The sequence below is a fragment of the Tasmannia lanceolata genome, unplaced genomic scaffold (genome assembly GCF_043159265.1).
Source record: "Tasmannia lanceolata isolate RefF3 unplaced genomic scaffold, GAP_Taslan_0.1 ptg000037l, whole genome shotgun sequence".
Classification (NCBI taxonomy): domain Eukaryota; kingdom Viridiplantae; phylum Streptophyta; class Magnoliopsida; order Canellales; family Winteraceae; genus Tasmannia; species Tasmannia lanceolata.
In genome coordinates this window covers 23,632,041-23,653,376 of record NW_027518714.1, presented here as the reverse complement: position 1 = coordinate 23,653,376, position 21,336 = coordinate 23,632,041, and the positions used below count along the sequence as shown (strand labels likewise).

Genomic DNA, 21,336 nt, shown 5'->3' with positions numbered 1-21,336 from the left:
TTTGCGCGTTTCTTCAACCCCTGTAAGAGAGTTCGATTGGTCACTTCCACTTGTCCGTTAGCCTGTGGATGACCGACTGAAGTGAATCGCTGGTCGATATCGAGTTTTCCACAAAAATCTTTGAACCTTCGGCTAGCAAATTGGGTCCCGTTGTCAGTCACAAGAGTCTGTGGAATACCGAACCTGCAAATGATGTCATGATAGAAGAAATTTTCTATCTCTCCGGAAGTAATCTTCTTCACCGCCTTGGCCTCGACCCATTTGGTGAAGTAGTCAATGGCGACGTACATCATTCGGTGTCCCTTGATCGAGTTAGGGAAGGGCCCTAACAAATCCATTCCCCACATAGCGAACGGGACAGGATTGGAGATGGGTTTGTATGGAACTGCAGGGAGATGAGGTACGGTAGCGAACTTCTGGCATTGCTCGCATTTTCTGACGAAATCAGATGTGTCTTGCTGGAGAGTGGGCCAGAAAAAACCTCGACGAAGGATCTTATGAGCCAATACTTTCCCGCCCAAGTGATTGCCACATATTCCTTCATGGACTTCCCTCATGGCGAGTTCCACGGCGGGGGGTCAGAGACATTTCAACAAAAACCATGAAAAGGATCGCTTGTACAACCCATGTCCGTCGAGAATGTAAAGGGCGGCCTTGGCGACCAGGCGGCGAGCTTCTTTTCTATCCGAGGGTGTGACACCGTCTTTCAAGTATTGTACTATAGGATCCATCCAGCTAGGTTCCTAGTTGATTTGCAGGATTTCTTCTTTTTCAATGCTGGGCTGGGGGAGGATCTCGGTGTAGATGTTTTCTGGCTCAAACCTTCCAGATGAGGCCATTTTGGAGAGACCGTCGGCGCGGAAGGTTCGGGGGATTTGTACTATTTGGAATTCTTCGAAGGTGGAGATTTCCTTCCTTACCTTCTCCAGATATTTGATCATTCGCTCTTCTTTAGCCTCACTGAGGCCATTTACTTGGCTGACTACCAATTGGGAATCACTGTGGACTCTGATCCGAACAACTCGTAATTCGGTGGCGAGAGCAATTCCCGCGATCAAGGCTTCGTATTTTGCCTCGTTGTTAGAAGCTTTGAAATCAAGGCACAAGGCGTATTCGGCAATAAAATTATCTGGTCCTGTTATGACTAGACCGGCACCTCTACCCTCAGCGTTGGAGGAACCATCCACGTACAACATCCATAGTGGAGTTTGACTCTGCTGGCCGAGAGTCGGCTCTTCGACTGGGATGCTCGGATCTTCGGATTCCCCTATCGGTACCGTGCGGTCCACAATAAAATCCGCAAACACCTGGGATTTGATCGCTGGGCGGGGCTTTATTTGGATGTCGAATTCGCCCAATTCAACCGCCCAATTAATTAGACGTCCTGAAGTTTCGGGCTTCTGCAATATCTTCTGGAAAGGTTGGTCGGTGAGTATGGTGATATGATGAGCTTGAAAATATGGACGAAGTTTCCTCGCAGAGAATGCAAATTTTTTAATCTCCTGGTATCGAGTCTCGGCGTCATGGAGTACTCTACTAACGTAGTAGATAGGTTGCTCCATTTGCCCTTCTTGCCGAACGAGCATGGAGCTTACTGCCGCGGACCCCACGGCTAGGTAAAGGTACAAGTCTTCTCTCGGTACCGGCTTTGAGAGCAAGGGAAGCTCTTGGAGATATAACTTCAGCTGGTCGAAGGCCGTCTGACATTCTTCCGTCCATCGAAAGTCTTTCATGCTTCGGAGGGTTCTAAAGAAGGGCAAGCACCTTTCGATAGGTTTTGACATGAACCTGCTGAGGGCTGCAATCCTACCGGTGAGTCTTTGTACATCTTTGGCTTCCTTTGGTGCCGTCATCTCTAATAGTGCTTTTATCTTTTAGATTGGCTTCGTTCCTCGCTGGCTCACCATGAAGCCTAGGAATTTCCCGGAGGTAACACCAAAAGCACACTTGGCTGGGTTCAGTTTCATTCGGTTTCGCCGGAGTACAGCGAAAGCTTCTTCGTGGTCGGCGATGTGGTTCTGTGCTTCGAGGCTTTTGACGATCATGTCATCGACATATACTTTCGTGTTCTTTCCAATTTGTTTGGCGAAAATCTTATTGACGAGGCGTTGGTCCGTGGCGCCAGCGTTTTTGAGGCCAAATGGCATAACTTCATAACAAAACAATCCTTGATCGGAGACGAAGGAAGTTTTTGGAATGTCAGGGCCGTACATCTGAATCTGGTTGTATCCGGAGAAGGCATTCATGAAGCTTAACATCTCATGCCCGGCGGTGGCGTCGATGAGGTGATCGATCCTCGGTAGCGAATAACAATCCTTGGGACATGCTTTGTTGAGGTCCGTGAAATCAATGCAAATTTGCCATTTATCGTTGGATTTCTTGACCATCACAACGTGGGCGAGCCACTCCGGGTAGCGAATCTCTCTGATGAATTTGGCATCAAGGAGCTTATCTACTTCTTCCTTGATGTGCTTTTGTCTTTCGGCGGTGAAGTTGTATTTCTTTTGCTTCCCAGGTTTGGAGTTTGGATCCACGTTCAGTTTATGGACCGCAACATCAGAGGGGATTCCCTGCATGTCGGAGACGGACCAGGCGAAGACATCCGAGTTAATCTTTAAGAAATTGACAAGGTCAATTTTAAGCTTACCGGAGAGGAGAGAGCCAATTTGGACGGTTTGTTCTTCGACACTGGGGAACAGGGGAATTTTCATGAGTTCTTCGACCGGTTCCCCCTGCTTTACCTCAACTCGAGGGTCGGTACCGCCTATGGACAAGGTTTCTTTGGCGGTCTTTTTCTTTTTCAACAAGGCGGCGTAGCACTCCCAGGCCTTCTCTTGGTGGCCGATAACCTCTCCCACACCGAGTTTGGTGGGAAACTTTATTTTCATGTGGGCAGTGGAAACCACTGCCTCCAGTTCATTCAGCGCTGGCATTCCGATGATTCCCTTCCGATGATTCCATTGTAAGTGGAAGGTACACAGACTATTACAAAAGTCTGCATGATGGTGCGTTGGTTTGGGTGAGTGCCAAATGTTACGGGAAGTTTGATTTTCCCTCGCACTTTGACTTCTCCTCCGGAGAATCCGAAGATGGACCAGTCAACGGGCTCCAACCTATCACTGCTATGTGAAGGCGTTTTGATGGAGAACATTGACCGAGCTCCCAGTGTCTATCAAGATTCGCCCCATATTACAGTTGGCGATGTTGAGTCGGACTACCACAGTGTCATCATGATGTCGATCTATCTTTCCATAGTCTGCTTCGGTGAAGGTGATAGGCACACTGGTGCTTGGGTCAGCTCTTATCTTCTTAGGGGGGTTTTCTATGGAGTTAACCTGTCCCGCGTAAAGAGCGCGCCCTTCGTCTGTTGGCCCTACGGACACCGGGCCTCCATAGATGGTGTCAATATTTCTAATGATCTTTGGCGCCTCCTCCTGGTCCGAGGCTCTTGGCCGACTACTTTTAGCTTGGTGGTTTGGTGAGCGATGATTTTCATCCGGTCGGTGAACTTCGGATCGGGGGCGCTGCTGGTTCCTTGGGGGATTTTGAAGGTAACGGTCAATCCTTCCTAGTCCCTCAAGCCTTTCAATTTCGTTCTTCAAATGATAGCAATTGTCGGTGGTGTGCCCATGATCTTGGTGGAAACGACAATATTTGTTAGAGCTTTTACCTTTTCCCGCATTTCTCATCTTTTCGGGCCATCGTACGGGTTCTCTATCACGGATTTCGTACATGATGTTTGAGATGGTGTTGTTCAGTGGAGTGTAGTTGACCCTGTCAAATTGGGGATTTGGGGCGCGACAACTCTGTCGATCGTTATGCCTCGCATGCTTTTGATTCGGTAGCGCCCTAGAGCCATCTCTTCGCTTCTCAGTTCCTCGGGTGTTCTCTAACTCCCTTTCCATGGCGAATGATTCCTCATTGTTGATGTATCTGTCCGCAGTAGCCATGAGTTCTCGGAGGTCACGAGGGGGATTCACATTCAAGGCGACCTTCATGTCTCTATCTCTGATGGCATGACGGAGTGCGGCGCGAACCATATCAAAGTTTGGTTCGTTAATTTGGTGGAGTTCCACTTGGAACCGACCGTTGAACTTTCGTAATGTTTCATCCTTTCCTTGCCACAGGGCCAAGAGAGCGTCGGCCGGTTTCTTTCGGGGCCAACTGTTAATGAAGTAAGCGACAAACTTTTTTCCAAGTTCATGGAATGACTCGATGGAGTTGGGCCGCAATCGACTGAACCAATTGCTAGTGTCTTTCTTCAGGTAGGCGGAAAAGGCTTTGCACATCGTCGCGTCGGAAGCATTTTTTATTACCATCGCACGGCGGTAGATTCGGAGAAACTCAAGAGGGTCTGATGACCCATCACAGAGATCCAACCGAGGCATGTCCGAATTTGTGGTGACGATGGCATTAGAGATTCTCGGAGTGAACGGGGAAGCAATCTCGCTATCCCATTCCTCCAGGAGGTCCGGATCACACGGTGTCTTCATTTGTTGTTGAAGTTCTCTTATCTGACGCTGGAGTTCAGCCATGATGGCGGGGCTTTCTTCTGTTTGGATATTTTTCGTTGGGCTTCTTATTTGCGGAGGTATCTGATTCTCATTTCGGTGGACAAGGTTCGCCGGTTCCATCATTGAGTTGTCACCTCTTCGATGCCGGACATCATGGCGATGGTCGGGTGGTGGGCTGGTGATGGAAGCAGACCCTTGTTGACGTTGATGGGGTCTTTGACTCCGAGGGTTTCGCCCTTTGTAGACACCCCATTTTGACCGTGCCCTAAACCTTCCAATTTTGTGCAAAACCCCATCAGATCAATGATCTAGGGTCCCAAACTTAACCCTAGGCTAGCTTTGGGTCCCAGCTAGGTCCCCGCAAAATTTCGTCAAAATCCGAGTACATTTGCCTAGCGAACGAGCAGAGAAAGGACCGTAGTGTAAACCAGAAAAGGGGGGTGAATTATCCTGGAACGGTGCAGAGCAGATTTCGAATAAGACACGATTGGATGGTGCGTCCATCAATTTTTCCGCCAATAGTGCGCCCATCAATATTGGTAGTGTCAATATCACCACCCTGTTTTTATAAAATAAAAAAAAAAATATATATATATATATATATAATGTGGGACCCGCTTGTGTGGGGCCCACTTGTGTGGGACCCGCTTGTGTGGGGCCCGCTTGTGTGGGGCCCGCTGGTGTGGGACCCGTTTGTGTGGGACCCGTTGATGTGGGATCCGATTATATTCAAAGAAAGAAGAAAGGGGACATCATCATTTTCTTTTGATTTTTAAAATTTGTAAGCAATGATTATGTTTTTTGTTTTCTTTTGGTATCCTATGCATGTAATGATTTTTTATTTTATTTTTTTAAAAAAAAAATTAAGAAAATGGGGGACATGAGGGGGACAACCACTCTCACTTTCTCTCCCCCTCATGATGACTCATGATGGTTTTCTTCTCTCTCGCGAGGAGAAACCAGAGGGGAAGGGAGAAAAAAAAAAGAAAAAAAAAGAAAAACCAGAGGAAGAAAAGAAAGGAAAAACCAGAGGAAAAAAGAGAAAGGGAGAGGGAGAGAGAGAGAGAGATCTGCAGAGGGGAGAGAGAGAGAGAGAGGAGAGATCTGTAGAGAGAGAGAGGGAGAGAGAGAGAGAGTCTTCTCCTCCGGCAACCCAACCGGATTCCGGCCACCTTCTCCGACATCCTCCCAACCAACCACCGGAGCTCCACCGGCATCCACATCTCCTCCACCCCACCTCCAGCGGGCCCCACATCAGCGGGCCCCACACAAGCACGACTCTGTCAACACCTTCCTGGATCTCTTGTGGCGTAAGTTCATTTTTTTTTTAATTATTCATTCTTTGCACTACACGGGTCCCACATCAGTAGGTCCTACAGCGGGTCCCATATCAGTGGGTCCCACAGCGGGTCCCACATCAGCGGGTCCCACAGCGGGTCCCACATCCGCGGGTCCCACAGCGGGTCCCACATCAGCGAGTCCCATAGCGGGTCCCACAGCGGGTCCCACATCCACGGGTCCCACAGCGGGTCCCACATCAGTAGGTCCCACAGCGGGTCCCACAGCGGGTCCCAGCGGGTCCCACAACAGTGGGTCCCACAACGGGTCCCACAACAGTGGGTCCCACAGCAGTGGGTCCCACATCAGCGGGTCCCACAACAGCGGGTCCCGCAGCGGGTCCCACAACAGCGGGTCCCACATCAAGCGGGTCCCACAGCGGGTCCCACATCAGCGGGTCCCAAGCGGGTCCCACATCAGCGGGTCCCAAGCGGGTCCCACAGCGGGTCCCACATCAGTAGGTCCCACAGAGGGTCCCACAACAGCGGGTCCCACAGCGGGTCCCACATCAGTGGGTCCCACATCGGCGGGTCCCACAGCAGGTCACACATCAGCGGGTCCCACATCAGCGGGTCCCACATCAGCGGGTCCCACAACAGCGGGTCCCACATCAGCGGGTCCTACTATGAATAGTAGTTTTGAATAGTACTTATAAATAGTAATTATGAATAGTAGTTTTGAATAGTACTTATAAATAGTAATTATGAATAGTAGTTTTGAATAGTACCTATAAATAGTAATTATGAATAGTATTTTTGAATAGTAATCCTGTATAGTAATTATAAATAGTAATTATAACAGTCTTCAGCACAGGAGTCAGTCCTTCAGTCAGTCCAGGAATTTTTCCTATCATCATAGGGGTTAGGATTCTGTCCATCCTCCCATCAAGTTGTGATCTTTACCCGCTCCTGCAAGGTATAGGATGCTGTCCAACCCTTGCCGAGTTATTTTCCTGTTCGTTCCCCCGCAAAGTATAGGATGATGTCCAACCTTTGCGGGATTCCAGAAGTCTCCCTACCCTTATGATGATAGGATTTTATTCTCTGGTGTCAAAAAAACAATAAAAACATTTCAAAAACACTTGAAAACAACAAAAACATTCCAAAAAACACTTGAAAATTCAAAAACATCTCAAAAACAATTCAAAATCCAAAAACATTTTAAAAATCAAAATTTCAAAAAATCTTGAGTCATGTGCAGAGTAGTTAGGAATTCTGTTCCGAACTACGGATGGCTTGATCCCTAGCTGAGGGGTACGTAGGCAGCTCAGGCGTGCTGCTGGCACCCTGAGTTCAGTCACCATTTTTAGACACCATTTTTACACCCTTTCACCATTTTCAGTCACCATTTTTGTAAATATTTCTCACAACTTTCACCATTTTTCATAACTTCAAAACCTCCCAAAAATACAAAAAACTTCAAAACCTTTTCAAAAAGATCTTCCCCTAGAGTTAGGAGTCTGTCATAGATATTTAGGGTGTTTTAGAGTTAGGAGTCGGTCTTGATTTGTATTGATGTGGTGTGTCATGTCGTGTGAGTGTCCCTAGAGTTAGGAGGCCTCGAGTCGATCGGTCAGACACTTAGTCGAACCGATGGCTAGACTAGGAAGCATATAGTCAGCCCATGGTTTTCTTTATGTTGCACAGCCTAGATACACATAGGATGTAGGGCCCACCTGCATTAGCTTAAGGCTAAACAACCTGCATTAGTTAGGACATATAGAGAGTCGTAAAAATCACAATCCACTTGAATTTAACCAATCGCACAAAAAGCTTTAAAAACTAGTCGAGTCTAGTTGATCGAGTCTAGGATAGCGGTCCTAGAGGTTTAGGCATTGTAGTTTAGCATAGGACACCGAACTACGTTGGCTCTGATTCTTCCCGAGGCCGGGATACGTAGTGCAGCTAGGATGGATGGCCATCCTGGTCCGAGTCAAGTCCTGCATTAGAATTTTAGGATTTGTCTTGTCGAGTCGTGTTGTGTTGTGTGTTTTGCTGTGTTTTCTTATTTTTATGTACAGATCTTATACCTTTAGCTGTAACATGCATGTGCTTGTCCACCAGAACTTAGACACCAATTAGGCATGTCACTCATAACCTAGCTATTCTTAGGCGACATATCTTTCATTTCTTTTGTGTGTGCTTCTTATTCATCTTCGAGACATGCATGATTAGCTAGACGTTATCTTGGAGATATTCGTTCCCATTTCGCATGATTTTCGCCCAAAAACTCTTCAAAATTAATAATAAATGGCATAAGAGACCAGGTGCTAGCACTTGGGCGAATTGGGGGCGCCTAATCCCTTCCCCATTCGTCATCAGGCACGAACCCTATTTTATATCTCTGGTTATCCGTTGCAACAGAGCACAGCATGGGATCTAGGGCCCACTTCCTTGGATGGCGACTCTTTCTTTATTCGAGGTGCGTCTCGAATCCGGGCTGGTCCCCGAATCGAGAGGTATCTCACTTTACATCGCCGCTCATGCTGTGAGGGGCACTCTTTCGAGAGTTCCTTGGTGGGGCTCTCCTTCACGTGGACGATCTAGAGAGACTCGCGCGGGGGCCCGTCCCCTCACGCCCGTCCCGGATCGGGGTCCACACCCTTCTGAGGATCCTTGCTCTTCTGGAATCTCGACGGGACGAAGTCCTCCTCCTGGTGTATTCACGGGCGGAGGTGGCGCCGCCGGTTGGAGGGAGATCCTTTGGAGCATTTGCTGGAGGGCGACCGCAACACTTCCAAGTTGCTGTGTGAGTTGATTGAAGGCAGTCATTGTCACCGGAGTGTCGCCAGAGGTAACCATCTCTTCCATCTCTTCTAGTGGTTCGTGATCTCGTTGGCTTCGTTGACTTCTCGTAACCATTCCACCGTTGAGTTGGGAGGTAGCTTTCGACTTTGGCATAGTCGGTCCCACGGATGGCGCCAATCTGATGACGCCCAAAACCTGACTACACGAACTAGCTTCGCAGAACCTGTAATCCTGCGTTCACAGAAAAAGCGTCAGCGGCCCGGAGTTATGGCTCCGAACGGCCACTTCGACACTCAGGTTAGAGATGGGCAATCACAGACAATGGACGGGGAATGGGAGAGGGCTAAGTCAAGTTACCAAACCAGAGAAGAAGAGAGGGAGGGTCCAATCCCCTTGCTTGAGTGCGTAGCCCCCTATTTATAGGGGTGGTGATCCACGATCTTGGAGATATCAATCGTGCCTTTGATTTCCCCCACGTGGAGCGTGATGGCGGGAGAACAAGATCGTGGAGATATCAATTATACCCTAGATTTAACCCATGAGGAGCTTCGTAGTTGGCGAATAAACATGTGGAGATACTATTTCCGATGATTCTGGGCGACGATCGAGGATGGTGACTTAGGCGGGATGTTTTGAATTCAAAAGCCGAGCCTTACGTGTAACGGCCGTCCGGATTTCTCGTTTGGGGCAAGATCCCCGTGATTGTGTTTGATTCCCTTGGTAGCTCGGTACCGCTCAAGGGAGAAGTATCAAGGAGGTTCAATCAATGTTCGTTACCGAGTGTTGTTGCGGGGACTGTGTCGATTTAGCTGAGTAATGGAGAAGGGGTTTGAGGTTTGGTGCCGGATATACTAATTTTACCCCTAACAGAAGGTGAAGATGGAACGATGTATGGTCAAAGAATGTCATGCCCCAGACCGCTCACAGCCCAAGACGTAACAGCGCCGTACACTTGCAAAGTAAACTCTACAGGTATACAAGGCTAGCAAAATGATTATCAGAACTATCTATGGCAAATAAGTTCTAAAGCAATAACAAAGGTCATGCTGAATCAATGAGTCAATCTCTCCCTCTCACATCTATCGATAATAACAATCAAATATGGTTTATTACATTTGTCCAAAAGCAACACTCACTAGCAAATAAATTAAGAAATCTACTAAAAGTGACTGTGGAAGAATCTAAGCCTTTGCTCCCTCATCAATGCCGCGATGATCAAAATCTGAAAATGTTAATCACAGTCAACCAAAGCCCAATACATAATAACGAATCAATTAAATTTGGGTCAAGCATGCCAAAATGAGTTCAAGAAAGATACCATAAATGAAAAGGAGAAGCAAGTCAAAATTCTTAAGTTTTGCACATGTTTTAAATAGTCTAATAGAGGACAAAATTCAAAGGAATCATATCTAAACGGAAGGGTAATCAAAATTGTCCACACCGAGGTTTTCATAGGTCGATGTTTAGAGGGAAAGACATACAAAGGATCGAAGGAACATAGTTCTTATACAAAGGGTTCAAGGAGACAAAGTTCTTATACAAAGGGTTCAAAGGTACAAATTTCTTACAGCAAAGGGTTAAAAGGTACAAAGTTCTTATACATAGGAGGTCAAAGGTCCGCAATATCGGAACTATTTCCTGGTTCTTATTCATATACCTATTGACAGGGCGAATGTATGTCCCTCATTGGCAGGATCTAAGTTCTTATGTTCATATAGGCCAAAGCCTTGTAACCCCATTGACGAGAGTGATTCTAAATTCATAATAAATCTAAGCCTCACAGAAATATTCTCAATTTGCAGAAATCATATGAATAACAATGTGTAACATGGAGGATCGAAGTCAATATCAAACAGCATTGAGCAAAAGTTATTTAGATTCAAAGTTCTAAACATCGTACATGAAGACAAGACACAGGGAATCATGATATCTAAAAGGGCTATACAAAGTCACCAGTATTCTGAATCAAAAGAAGCATTTAGGTATAATTCCCAAGGAATAAGTTCGTAGCTTAATCACAAGTGTTCAAGATCAAAGGCATATTTATGGTTTACAAGAGATGAGACCATAAAGCATGCTTGACCCGATATAGACTGAAATCAAGTGATCGTAAAGTTCTAAGAGGGGGTCACACGTAATCTTGAGCGAGGTTTGAAGGTCAAAGATGTTCAAAGGTTCAAAGCACTAAATCGATGCGCTATTATGTACCTCAACGTTCACTCTGAAAGTCTTTCGGATTCAAAGTTGAACACCTAAAAGCATATTTCATTCCATTATTACAAATAGAGAGAAACACAGAAAATGAACCAAAATACAAATACCCAAATCCCGGAGCAAAATGGGTTCAAACGAAAGAAGAATGATAAGCCAAACTATGGTCCTTTAAAGTATTTTGAAATTAAAATCATTATAAAGTCTCCAAATATTTTTATTACTATTTTAACATAAAGTACACGTTCTCGTCATGTCAATAGAGTATAAGAGCGTTGAAAATGGATGAGAAACAAAGTTATAATTTTTTGAAGTTTGAGTTGCTAGGAGGAAAACTGGCTCGCCAGACGTCTGGAATTTTGCTAGACATTCGGCTGAAATTCAGACGCTGCGGGTTTGGTTTTTGGTAGAAGTCTGGGGTTTTGTTGCCGAATGTCCGTCTGGATTTTTCACTCGAGACGCGATTTTCCCCCCGTTTTGGCACTAAAATGTCTCTAACTTGTTCGTTTCACGTCGGAATTGGGCATGGTAGGGCTCGTTGGAAAGCTTCGAACGAGGAGCTTCTAAAGAGGCCGAAAACCCTGCTGGAATCACGTCGAAAATTTCCGAAGAGTGATTGGAGGAGGAACTTAGATCTAGGTCAAAAAGTCATAGATTCCAATTTCAATGCCAAAACGGAATGATCTTGGGTTTGATGGACATCCAAGAACAAGATGAACCCCAAGGAATCCAAGATCAAACATTGAGATCTTTCAAAACACAAATATGTGTCCAAAGCTACATTATTCCCATCGATAGAACTAAAATCTTAGGGTTTTCAAAGATCAAAACTATTTCGGAATGGGATCTTACCTTGGATCACAATTTCTGGTCCCCAAGATGGCCTCTCCACCTTCTCCCACACAAAAAGGCTACTCTAGGGCTGTAAAAACGATTAGGGTGGGGTTTTTCCATCACAATGCCGGTCTAGCTATGCCCGGATTGGTGTCCCCACTTTAGAACCAACAAATAGACAAGATCAAGCTCAGTTTACAAGGAAGCCAGGAAGCCAGGCCAGAGGAGTGACTATTTATGTGAATTCGAAGTAGTAGTTGGGAGACCGCCACCCATGGCAGTACCGGTCACAAGATCATGCAGCATCCGTCTCAGCTACTAGGATGGCTCCTATGGAAGAAGGAGTGAATCAGTTAAGAACTCGATGCACGCTAGCACGCACGCGCACACGAGAAAGGGAGATGTTTCGTACCGCCATCCTCTCCATAAAAGAGGTATTCATAGGCACTCTTAAGAAGCCCAAACCGCCAATTAAACTCCAAGGACAAAAATGCCCTTCTCTAAATACTAAATAGAAGAGGATTGTTTCAAACAAAAAGTACTGGCTTTTTTTTTTTTTTTTTGAATGCTGAGATAAGTTTGTGAAGCAGCGTTTTGAAAATAGGAAACAAATTATTGTTTCTTTAGTATTTTTATGAAACACATTTCTCATTTGAGCACCTAATACGTTTTTTGCTCCAGGGAACGGGGATATGAAACACGTTTCTTTAGTACCTTTATGATTCAAATAAATGAACGGACTAGGGGTAAAATTGAAACCTGAGTACAATAGATGGGGGAATTTATGGTGCCATTTGTTTTTTACCTGTTAAGACATACACTGATCCCATTATCAAATTCAAAGAGAATTTCAATTTTCAATTACAATTCTGTATTACATTTTTATGTAACAAAAATATATTCTGTGACAACCCTTGTTGCACTTGCATCACATATGTTCTAGTGTCCAGGGCCTTTGGGGCTTGGCTCAGATGCTAATCGGCCAATCCAACATTGCATCAAAGATTTCGTGTTGTCATACACCGATGGGTAGGTCGCCAAGTGATTATCTGAAGCGAAATCTCCGGTCAACACCCTTGTTGCCTCCACACCGCCCTGTTGTAGGATGAAGACACCAAGTACCAAGATGACCAAAAGGGTACACACTTGACGGAAAGTCATCATCGTTGTTGAGTTTTTTTTCCAAGCTTCTAAATTTCGTGAAAAATAGGAGGGTCGCGATTTCCAGCAACTTAGCAACCTGGTTTTTGCTATCTAAGGAATTTTTGAAAATCTTCGTCACTTGGGAAAGATAGGTCTTGCTAGGTAACTTTGTGAGAGAGAGAGTTGTTGAAGTGTTTGTGGTTTGGTTGGGACGGGTTTGATGACTATTTATAATGCTTGAGTTGTTTGACTTATTTGAACTCTTACTGTTTCTTGGAATTTACTAGGCAATTTCACAGAAAACCATTTTTGCGGCTCACTTTTTCAGTAGACCAAACCCCCCGTAGCACATTTTGTCTCATTCATTTAGTTCATCTAAGGTGGCTGTTTTCTAATAGTAAATTGAGCTGCGAAATAGCTCTATGCGAAATTGCTTAGAAAATCCCTTGTATCTTTGATTGAGATTTTAGGGTGTTTGGAGGAAATTAGGGTTTCGTGTTGACCAAGTTCATTTTTCTCACATGGCCATGCAGGCTGAATTACGGCATGGTCGTGGCGAGTGGGGAGCAAGGGTTTCCACGTGTGAATGGCCTAAACGGCCCTAAATGATAAAAATACCCCAAGTCATGAAGAGGCAGCTTGTCGTGCTCTTCGTTGGAATGAAGGGATCTGGGTTATATGAATGGGTAGTACTGGAATATAATCCAAGATTTGAAACATTGAATTGACCGTAGCCTATGTTTGTTCAAGGAATGCGGTTGGAGAACCAACCGAGATACTACTTTAGTTCATTTGATATGAAAATACCCTTTGACCATTTGGGCCTCATTTTGCCCGTTCTTTACTCGGCTTGTCGGCATGATTTTGGAGATAAACAAATTTCAAAGTCTTACCTACCTTGGCTTGCTGTCTTCACTGTCCATGTGGCACGTGTTGCATGATTGAGACCATTGATCTGGTGGGCCCCATTAGGTTGCAGAAAGGCCTAGGATTGGAACAATCAGACGATCTTCACCATTGGATTGATGTGATTTTGGGTCTTTGAATTTGGGTTGTTGCTAATTTTTAATTAGCCAGGGCTCCAATGAAAGGCTTGGATCATCCAAACAGTGTAAATTTTGTACTGTGATTCATCCATATGGTAACCCACTAAATCAATGGTCATGATCATCTTACATGCATATGACGTGTACGGTTAAGATGGTGCAAGGAGAAGCCCGCAATGACATAATTGATTGTAGAAAGCCGTTTAGATTGCACTTGTTCCAAACAAAACATAGCAAAATGGCCGGAGAAAACTTCAAACTCGAGAAAATGTGATGGGAAATGATACAATTTTCCTCTTTTTTTACTTGCACAGTCATAGATACATTAGAGGGGGCTGTCCCCAGTAGAAAAAGGGGGCAAATATATCACTTCCCAGACATGATATATACAGTAAGAAAGCATCAAAGTATCTCTACTTGCCTGGCAAAATAATGTGGTCGGTTAACAGGTACTAGTTTTAGTTCGTTTGAGATAGTCTATGGTAATAACGCTTTGGATCTCCTTGTGCTCCTCGTGAAGAGGAGATGGTTGGTCGGTTGCAATAGTTCCATTATATGTTCACGAGAAAGGCGGCTAAAGCCTTCTCACATCCATCAGGTATAGATTTTCAGGAAAGTTTTGCTCCACTTGCCTGGCAAAATACTATAAGAACTGTTTTACGTATAGCAGCTCAACATAAATGGACAATTTTTCAATCAGATGTGCTTTTAGGAGGGCGTGGGAGTGTTGATGTAGAATACTATATCCCATTTCATATTACCATGGGAAATGTTATCTCCCCTCCTCCCTAACCGCCCCCGCCCCCCCCCCCTCGTTAGTCTTTTCCTTAAAATGAAGTTATTTACAAAGAAGACACAAAAGGAGTGGATTCATAGTCATTTTTCAGAGGAATGAGGTTGTTGGGAGTCTTTGTCTGGGTTCTTTCCAGATCCATAGCAAGGGAAGTGCTCGGCCTTGAAGTTTGGGTTTACTTATTATGGATCTCATTCCAGAGGTTTTTGTAGAAAGCCGGTAGGAGAAATAAATTTAAATCAACCACAATAAATTTTGGAGAGTGATAAATCGACCCCCATATATCTTAAATTGACCCCCTATGTGTCTATCTCTCTCCTCTTTCTCTCTCTAACCCATAGGAGAGAGAAAGACACATAGGGGTCGATTTAAGATATGTGGGAGTCGATTTATCGGTGCCCTAAATTTTTACCTTTTTAAATATTCAATCATTTGGCTTGCAAGTCGAGTCAACTCGTATGAGGTTCTTTTTAATACTATGATGCAACTTACCTAAAGAAGTTTTTAAAAAAAATTAATTAATACCGATAGCAACAAAAAAGGCTATCGGTATCGGCACAACCATGTTTTGATAATGGGGTGATTTCTGTTGAAAACTTCTCTCCCAACTCTGTTGAAAAGTCTCTGTTGGACTATGGTGTTGAAAATTTATAATCTCAAAATTTTGATCTGGCAGGCATAGATTATTTTCCCCTTGCCCAGTCTCTGTCTTACATCACTGATCACCGTAGGGTATGACGTAGGATACTGTGTAGCCCGTTCCCGGCCTTCACGTCCCGCATTGGCTTGGCGTGTGTTGTGTTGGGAGTATTTGTGGATGTATGCGTTTTCTGTGAACTTGGGATCGGGATCCGAATTTCAAAGAAAAGAGAATCTCAGAGTCGCCATCTACGTTAGGGCCTAAAACCCGTAATTTACTCTGTTTTTACACTTGGTCTTGACAAAGATTTGACTAGGGGATATTAGGGGATATGGTTACATTCGGGGAAGGTGTTAGGCTCCCCTCATGCCTTGGTAAACCCGGTTTCTTGACTTTACCTGACAGTTTTGAAAAAAATTAGCAAAAACTTACTTTTTAACCTTTATTATAATTAAACGTATCCCTGTTTTGAATTTAAAAGAAAAAAAATGAAGTAATTGATTAGTATTACCAGAAATAGGGGTGTTTACTGCATGATTTAGGTCCTCAAGGGATTACTCCCGAATCATGTAGTGACTACCTCAATCTGGATAATATGATAAGTGAAAATAAAAAGGGGATTTTAGTTCCCTTCGTTTGTCCAACACCGTCGGAGCACTGGGCTCTCACCTCTCTCTCTTTATTCTATGGGAGGACCAGAGACAGAGTGGTGGGATGAGGAGAGGGAACAAAATTCTATTTACAAGAAGATAAGGATTTATGCTATATGGTTCAAGGCAAAAGGATCCTGAAACCCTATAGCTACCTGCTACCGAATTTTATAATTGAAATATAGAAAAATGGAAATTTTATGTAAATATACCTGACAGGTGGGTAGTATAGTTTCCAGAAATTCGGCAAAGAGTAACGGCGACTATAAGATTGTGTTGCTCTGAGTCTTCGGAAATTCGACATAATGCCAATGCCCAGAGATAGCAGGCTTCTAGAGTATTTCTTTCTCTACTTTCTCTCTTTAGTTGAAAAAGAAACGGAAAATGTTTTTGGGGAAGGCAAAAGCTAGGAAAAACAAGAGGTTTTTGGTTGATTTCTAATTTTGGATGGTTTATGAATCTGTTTTTTAACTTCTACTCCCTCCCTATTTATAGAAATCCGAGACTGAAAAAATGTCATGTCGGCAAAGAAATCGCAAATTTGTGATTTAAAATTGTAAATTACGGTTTTGCCACTGACAGAAATGTCACGTCGGCAACCAAATCGTGATTTACCATTTTTACTTGGAGTAAAAATCTCAAATCGCAATTTTGGGAAATCGCGAGAGGGGTATTTTGTCCGAAGCTTGGTTTTTGGGGGTTTTTGGAACTTCGACGGATCATAACTCTTTCGTTCGGACTCCAAATCGCGCACGATCAGATCTGTTGGACTCCTTGCTACAAGTAGAATTCAAGAAACCTAGTTTCATGCTTTGAATTGGTGTGTGTGTGTGTGTGTGTGTGTGTGTGTGTGTAATTTTTGTACATTTTTTACTCAAAGTTAAATTCCGATTAAATGCCGTGTAAAAATGGGCTTTTTGGTTGTGCTGTAGAACGTGGGTGCCGTTTAAAAACGAGCTTTTGGCTTTAACTTTGGATCAAATTTGGTTTTGGGAATTTTTTTCTGTTTTATAAACCAGAGAGAGATCGAGAAAAAGATCAGAGGTGCCATGGGCTCGTCATAAGAGTCATCCTCGTGAGAAACTATCATTAATACCAGCGTGACAAAATTGGGTGTCTAGAGATACTTAGTTGAATGGTCAGATTCAACATAGGTCATGACCAAAGCACTGAAAATACAATCCAAGGATTTTTTTTTTTATTAGGGTCCAATTGATAGATTGATGAGAAACATAACAGATTCTGAGACAGGCACAAGTGGATCCAACCCCAATTGGATCTATCAACATCCCTTTTATGACAAGAACTACAAAACAAAGCTGCTATGATGTATTTGTACTTAAAACGGTACATAAAGTTTTTTTACAAGCAATATTGGCAAGCATCTGTTAGATTAAAGTAGAATGATAATGAAAATTTGATTGTGAATCAGAGATCACTTAGGAATTATATCATACAACTTGTATTACATTTACCATGATACACCATTCTATGTGAATAACAAAAATCATTCATGAGTAATAATGTGTACATCAATTAACAGCTATAAAAATACATTCCCTCTTGTCACGCTCCGTACCGTATTCTTAGGCCTATGCCCGTAACAGCTGCCACAATGTCCGTAGAGTTACCCCCAGGAACACGCGCTAACAGTTCACAAATTTACTCTTATTAGAGTCACTTCAAAAGGGTACATCTTTCAGAGCATTTACTAACTAGTACGGAAGCTAAATTTACTTAATTAAAATAATATAACATCTCAAATACAAAAGTCATAATAAATCTTCTAAATACATCACCATCAAATCATCTCACCACGCCCTTGGCCCCTCTTCATTCCCTACAAGGGTCTCTGTCCACATGGAAGCGGGGCAGAGATGGAAGAGATCGAACACGAGAATAAGAAGCAATTTCATTGCCTTTTTTTATCATTTTGATGGAGAAAGTGGACAAAACATAGTCAAATTTCCCAATCGGAACTAGAGAATAAATGTAACAACCCAGATTTTAGAGGTCCCAAAACCCGACCTGTTAACTCACATAAAAAAATCTAGCAAAAATAAAACCAATATTAAAGAAACGTCCGCCATTACAATTTGTCTTAACAACATTTAATGAAAAATATGTAAGAAGACAATTCCTAAGATATAAGTAACACAAAACTAGAAATTGATACTAAGGAAACTAAACCATAAATCACTAAGGCATCGCTCCTTCGCTAATTCCCATCCTCGGTATGATCCACTTGAATGCAACCTGCATCCACATCTGTTTTTTTTTTTTTGTGTGAGAAATTAGCCGATCAACCAAGATCGATCGGGCGGGCTGGTTGGGAAGGGGTTATTAGCGGAGAAAGGAATCGCTGAACCACAGAAACTCAGCTGGAAAAAGAAAATTTTATGTCATTTAGAAGCATTTAAAAAAATAACATTACATTTAACACATGCTGCCACTTATTAAAATATAGAACATTGGAATCCTTACATCTTGCAATAGATATTCTTTTATTAGTTTCACTTAGAATGCCATGAGTCATGCATGCCATAGAACTTGCTTTCTTTTCTTTTCTGTTTTCCCTAATGCAATACAAGAATGTCATACCGTATCATAATCATCATAATATAACCCAATCCATCCGATTTACCGGTGTACGAAAGGGATGCCTAGTCCAACCGATTTACCGGAAGCGACTTAGGTGGACTCTGCGCAGGCCCTCATATCCTTGGTTTAAGGGTGCCACCCTAAGGACGCGGAATGCTCCCGCCCTTTTCATAGCTATATGGTATTCCATATTCTTGGTTTAAGGGTGCCGCCCTAAGGACACGGAATGAACCCGCCCTTTTCATAGCTATACGGTATTCCATATTCTTGGTTTTAGGGTGCCACGCTAAGGACGCAGAATGACCCCGCCCTTTTCATAGCTATATGGCATTCCGTAGTACGAAAATTAATTTGCTAAAATATGCAAATATGTTAAATACTTAAGATCTTGTATGATGCATAACCCTCAATGCGTACACATGCATCTTATCATTAATTTACTCATAAAAAAATATCTAACATTGAGGGGCAGATCCATATTAAAATAAAGAGGCCATTTTAACAAATATAAATGCATATACGTGCCAGTATCAAAACTAGTGTGGCGGGCTAAAATTGGCTATCTCAAAATTAAGGTTTATTCTAGAATAAGCTTTATCCTTAAATTTATGGTCATAGAATTCCCTTTTTTTTTTAATTTCTAAGCTAATGGAGGATAGGAACATCCTGAGGAAATGCATTTTTGGAGCACAACCTACTTATGTGGAGGCCCAACAAATGTACAGTTTGGATCATCTTATTGAGTAGGGTGTACTTGATACGGGCGTATCCATGCAGATTCTTTAGGAATTGGTTATCCCAAGTTGTAGTGCTGTTAGCTTTTATTTGTTATTAGCAAGTTTTTAGATAAGAATAAACTAGAGTGATTTTAGGAGTTTGTTTTGGCATATCACATTGGTTATTTATGTTATTGCTTTGAGGAGAAATAAAGATATCTTTAAGTCTGCAAATTTGTTCTCTCTTAGGAGGTTGACTTCCCTCGAAGAAGTCATGTTTTCTCAATAAACCAGTAGGCACATATCATTTGGTATAAGAGCAAACACCACGTCCCGTGTTTGAGTCACGTAAGGGGCGACCTGTGAAAAGGGCTACCTGGAAAAAAGGCCAGAGTGAAAGCAGTCACAGAGTGGGCCACCGAGGACGGCGGGTGCGGAAGCGTGGTGGTATGTTACAGTCCTAAGTGGGGCCCGCCTAGGTATGGGACTGGGTGGGGCCCGCCTAGGTATAGGATAAGTTTAAAGAGCCTTGCCTAACGCGTTCCATCAGCTCTGGAGCTTTTGGTGTATCAGTAAGGTACCTAACATTGATGATATATGTGCCTACTGGTTTATTGAGAAAACATGACTTCTTCGAGGGAAGTCAACCTCCTAAGAGAGAATAAATTTGCAGACTCAAAGATATCTTTATTTCTTCTCAAATCAGTAACTTAAATAAACAACGTGATATGCCAAAACAAACTCCTAAAATCACTCTAGTTTATTCTTATCTAAAGAGTTTATTCTTATCTAAAGACTTGCTAATAACAAATAAAAGCTAACAACACTACATCTTGGGATAACCAATTCCTAAAGAATTTGCAAGGATACGGCCGTATCATTCTTCCCTCCATCAAGCAACCTTGTCCTCAAGGTTGCAATATGGAACTTCTCCTTAAGGTTGTGAAAACTTTCCCAAGTTGTGTCTTCACGACCAGCTCCTTTCCACTGCACTAACACTTCTGATACTGCTCTATTGCCTCTTTTGACAACCCGTCGGTCTATGATTGCTGCAGGTTCTGGCTGAACGCATCCTTCTTGAGTGACTGGCAGAAGTTGCAATTGAGGGAGGATATGTTGGCCCAACTTCTTCTAAAGGCAAGAGACATGGAAGACAGGATGTATTCTGGCCTCTTTCGGGAGTTCCAACTTATAAGCAACATTTCCAATCCTCTGTAGCACCTTGTAGGGCCCATAATACCTGGGAGAGAGTTTGAGAACCTTTCGCAATGCTGCTGAATGTTGACGATATGGTGTAAGGCGTAGGTAAACCCAGTCTCCAATAGTAAACTCTCTCTCGGTTCAATGCCTATCTGCCAACATCTTCATTCTGTCTTGGGCAGCTTGCAAGTTTTCTCTTAAAAGCTTGGCAATTTGTTCTCTAGACCTCAAGACTTCCTCCACAGCTGGCACCTTAGTAGTTCCTTTAACATAAGTAAGCAACCGTGGTGGCGGGGAGCCATAAACGGCTTCATACGGGGTCATGCCTGCAGAAGAATGTGAATTGGTGTTGTAACACCACTCGGCCAAAGGAACCCACTTTGCCCAGTCACGAGGTCTTTCCCCTGTAAAACATCGAAGGTAATTTTCAAGGCATCGGTTAACAACTGATGTCTGGCCGTCAGATTGTAGATGGTAGGCTGAAGTATGGTTCAATTGGACCCCTTGTAACTTAAAAAGTTCTGTCCAGAAGTTGCTCAAACAGATGGGGTCTCGATCACTTACAATTGAAGTGGGCATCCCATGCAATTTGAAAATATTATCCATAAATAATTGAGCAATAGAGACAACTGAGTATGGGTGAGCTAAACAGATAAAATGAGCATATTGGGAGAGCCTATCCACCACTACCATGAGCACGTTCTTACCTTGAGAGGCTGGCAACCCTTCAATAAAGTCCATTGATATTTCTGACCAGATTCGTGAAGGTATTGGTAGTGGTTGTAGAAGTCTTGCAGGAGCCACATTTTCAGCTTTATTTCTTTGGCAAACATCACATTCCCGGATGAAAGTTCTGACAAAACTTCTCATTCCTTCCCACTTGAAGTCATTTTGAACTCGATG

At 43.3% G+C, this 21,336-nt stretch overlaps 2 protein-coding genes across 2 annotated transcripts; both read right to left on the bottom strand.

Annotated features, from left to right (window-relative positions):
• Positions 1-743: 743 nt before the first annotated feature.
• On the bottom strand, positions 744-1,853 carry LOC143861327 (uncharacterized). Its single transcript, XM_077372265.1, has one exon. It carries the CDS (start codon positions 1,851-1,853, stop codon positions 744-746), a length of 1,110 nt encoding a protein of 369 aa, XP_077228380.1.
• A 1,269-nt stretch (positions 1,854-3,122) lies between these two features.
• On the bottom strand, positions 3,123-4,535 carry LOC143861326 (uncharacterized). The gene has a single exon (XM_077372264.1). The coding sequence runs from the start codon at positions 4,533-4,535 to the stop codon at positions 3,123-3,125; it is 1,413 nt and encodes a 470-aa protein (XP_077228379.1).
• Positions 4,536-21,336: the final 16,801 nt, after the last annotated feature.